General features: G+C 46.3%; 1 protein-coding gene across 1 annotated transcript in view; it reads right to left on the reverse strand.

Annotated features, from left to right (window-relative positions):
* LOC108797988 (zinc finger protein 260-like) overlaps nt 1-1,989 on the reverse strand; it is a gene marked incomplete at its 3' end in the record, with an annotated part of 23,763 nt that extends 21,774 nt beyond the window's left edge. Inside the window, exons 1-2 of the mRNA XM_018569682.1 lie at nt 1,879-1,989; nt 862-1,834 (exon numbers count right to left, since the gene is read on the reverse strand). Of these exons, the coding sequence (XP_018425184.1) occupies nt 862-1,834; nt 1,879-1,882 (977 nt within the window). The remainder of the gene's footprint in view (nt 1-861; nt 1,835-1,878) is intronic.
* Nucleotides 1,990-3,020: the final 1,031 nt, after the last annotated feature.

Here is a 3,020-nt window from a genome sequence, read left to right on the forward strand (position 1 = left end):
CAATCCACAACCTATGGATTCCGGGATGGGAATGTGACCTTAGGAGGTGAATCCTCTGGTGCCATGGACTGGGACATGGCTGCCAATGGCCCTACAATCCATCAACCTATGGATTCCGGGATGGGAATGTGACCTTAGGAGGCGTATGCGTTACTTCTCGCCAAGCCTGATCTTGAAGCAAGCCAAGGGAACGTGACCGGAAGACATTCCTATCACCGTAATAAGACATCCAGCAGAGGCATTATTATACTCCGGAAGCCTCACAATGGTGGTCCATGCCAGTCTGGTTGACCTCTCTAAGCTTGGTTCAGACCGACGTATTTGGGAGTACTTGGTAGGCGCAATAAAGGTCACACTACTGTTGTGGTCTCATTGGAGACACCTAGTGGAACTGTAAGGCATGGCATGGGTTTGGTAAAGAACTTGTTCCACGGTATGATACTGAGCCGTGGTTTTCCACCAGCTTTGGGAATGTGGTGGGGGAGGGGAGATATTTGTCTATCTGCCCCCTACCTTATAATATCTGAAACTCGTGTGATTACAGCTGTTCCCTGCCTCATGTCTTTCAGCATTCCGGTGTAACCTATGAAGAGAAATGCAGATGCCACCAAGTGCAGGTAGGAATCCCAAACTGGAGCAGGTACGTCCCACCATTGGACTGACCCAGAATTAGAAGAAGCCAAGAGAAGACCCGGCCCATCAAACTCCTTCTATAATTGAAGTATCACTTTTGCCGGCATGTACCTCCTCCGGCTGTTCTACAGACAAAACAGTTTCACCTATTAGAAGAATTAGCAGGTCTGTTCTCTCTGATGTTCAACGTTTCCCAAGGTTTGCAGGCAGTGTGGACGCTCCATGGCATGAATTCTTTGATGTGTAAGAAGCGCCTTTTTCTCATCGAAAGATTTCCCGCAGTCTGAACATAAATAATGGCGCTCACCTGCGTGAATTCCCTCATGTTCAATAAGTGTTCCTTTCTGAGTAAAAGATTTCCCGCACTCTCTACATGTATAGGGACGCTCACCCGTGTGAATTCTCTGGTGTATAAGAAGGGCGATTTTCTGTGTAAAACCTTTCCCGCACTCAGAACAGGAAAAGGGACGCTCACCTGTGTGAACCCTTTGGTGCACAATAAGATCTCCACTCTTAATTAAACTTTTCCCGCACTCTGAACAGGAAAAGGGACGCTCACCAGTGTGAATTTTCTGATGTGCAATTAGATTTATTTTCGGTGCGAAACATTTCCCACACTCCAAACATGAATGGGGACGCTCGCCTGTGTGAATTCTCTGGTGCCTCAGAAGGGCGATTTTCTGTACAAAACTTTTCCCGCACTCTGAACAAGAAAAAGGACGCTCACCTGTGTGAGTTCTTTGGTGTACAACAATTTTATCTTTTTTGTTGAAACATTTTCCGCACTCTGAACAGGAAAAGGGACGCTCACCCGTGTGAATTCTCTGGTGTACAATAAGATCTCGTTTCTGAGTGAAACATTGCCCACACTGTGAACACGAATAAGGACGCTCACCCGTGTGAATTCTCTGGTGTTTGAGAAAGTTTCTGCTATCAGTGAAAGATTTCCCGCACTCTGCACATGAATATGGACGCTCTCCTGTGTGATCTCCTTCGTGGCTTACAGAAGGTTCCTCAGGATTAGGCGGATCTCTTGATCTCTCCGCACTGTGAGGACCTTGATGGACATCTGAGGTCATGTGACGTGATGGATCAGAAGGTTCCTCAGGATTAGGCGGATCTCTTGATCTCTCTGCACTGTGAGGACCTTGATGGACATCTGAGGTCATGTGATGTGATGGATCAGATGGTTCCTCAGGATTAGGTGGAGCTCTTGATCTCTTCGTTCCTCAGGATTGGACGGATCCATCGATCTCTCTGAATGGGAAGAATTGACTTTTGGAGAATGTTGCGCAATGTCGCCGTCTTCTGCTTCACCATCTGGAGATATAATAAGACGTCCCTCCGATGTCTTTATATTCCACTTCTGTACATCTGCGGGAAGAAATTTTGTTATAGGTTATATTTGCTCTTATACGTCTTCCATTCCGGAGTCATATATAGTTCTGCAGCATTCAACACTTTCCCAGAGCTCCGTCCTTGAATTGGACGCACCCATTACAGTAAACTACAAATACCAACCACATCAAGGTACAAAACATTACTGATTATCTTCACTCGGCTCAATCACTAGGAAGTGTATTGCCAGTGCTAGACGGAGATAAATATCTGAGGTGACCTTCCAGAGGGTCTTTGTGTTCTCGGCTCCTGCCAGGAGAGGAGGTCTTCCCTCCCAGTCTTGGCCTGGAGGAGGATTGCAGTTTAGGAAGCGTCTAGGCATGGCCTTCAAGGCCTGCTACCTGGGTGATGGTGAAAGACGGGCCTGGGCCTTATGAAGAAGAACTTAGCCTGTGTCTTTGGGCCTGTTTGTTGTCCTGCTGAAGAATCTTAGGAGGAAGCTTCTATCCTGAAGAGTGTCCTGGTGAGCTCGGTATAAGCTGCTGCCAGTTGATATTGCAAGAGGTTCTCACTGCTCATTACATTAGGAACCTGTGTTGTTTGGTTGCTCCTAAAGGACTTACATAGAGGAACGGAGATGGACCTTCATATGGTGTACAGTATCTCCTCCTCATTTGTTGGACACATGACGTTATATTGAGGAATGGAGATAAACCTTCATATGGTGTACAGTATCTCCTCCTCATTTGTTGGACACATGACGTTATATTGAGGAATGGAGATAAACCTTTCATATGGTCACCTGGTATCTGGTATGTATCCGGTCTATAAATGGCGGCTCTGGATGGACAGTTGGATAACTGGCTCTATATTTAGGATGTATCTGGTCTATAAATGGCGGCTCTGGATGGACAGTTGGATAAATGGCTCTATATTTAGGATGTATCGGGTCTATAAATGGCGGCTCTGGATGGACAGTTGGATAAATGGCTCTATATTTAGGATGTATCGGGTCTATAAATGGCGGCTCTGGATGGACAGTTGGATAA

This window comes from Nanorana parkeri, unplaced genomic scaffold, assembly GCF_000935625.1.
Source record: "Nanorana parkeri isolate BGI_ZX_2015 unplaced genomic scaffold, ASM93562v1 scaffold1380, whole genome shotgun sequence".
NCBI lineage: Eukaryota > Metazoa > Chordata > Amphibia > Anura > Dicroglossidae > Nanorana > Nanorana parkeri.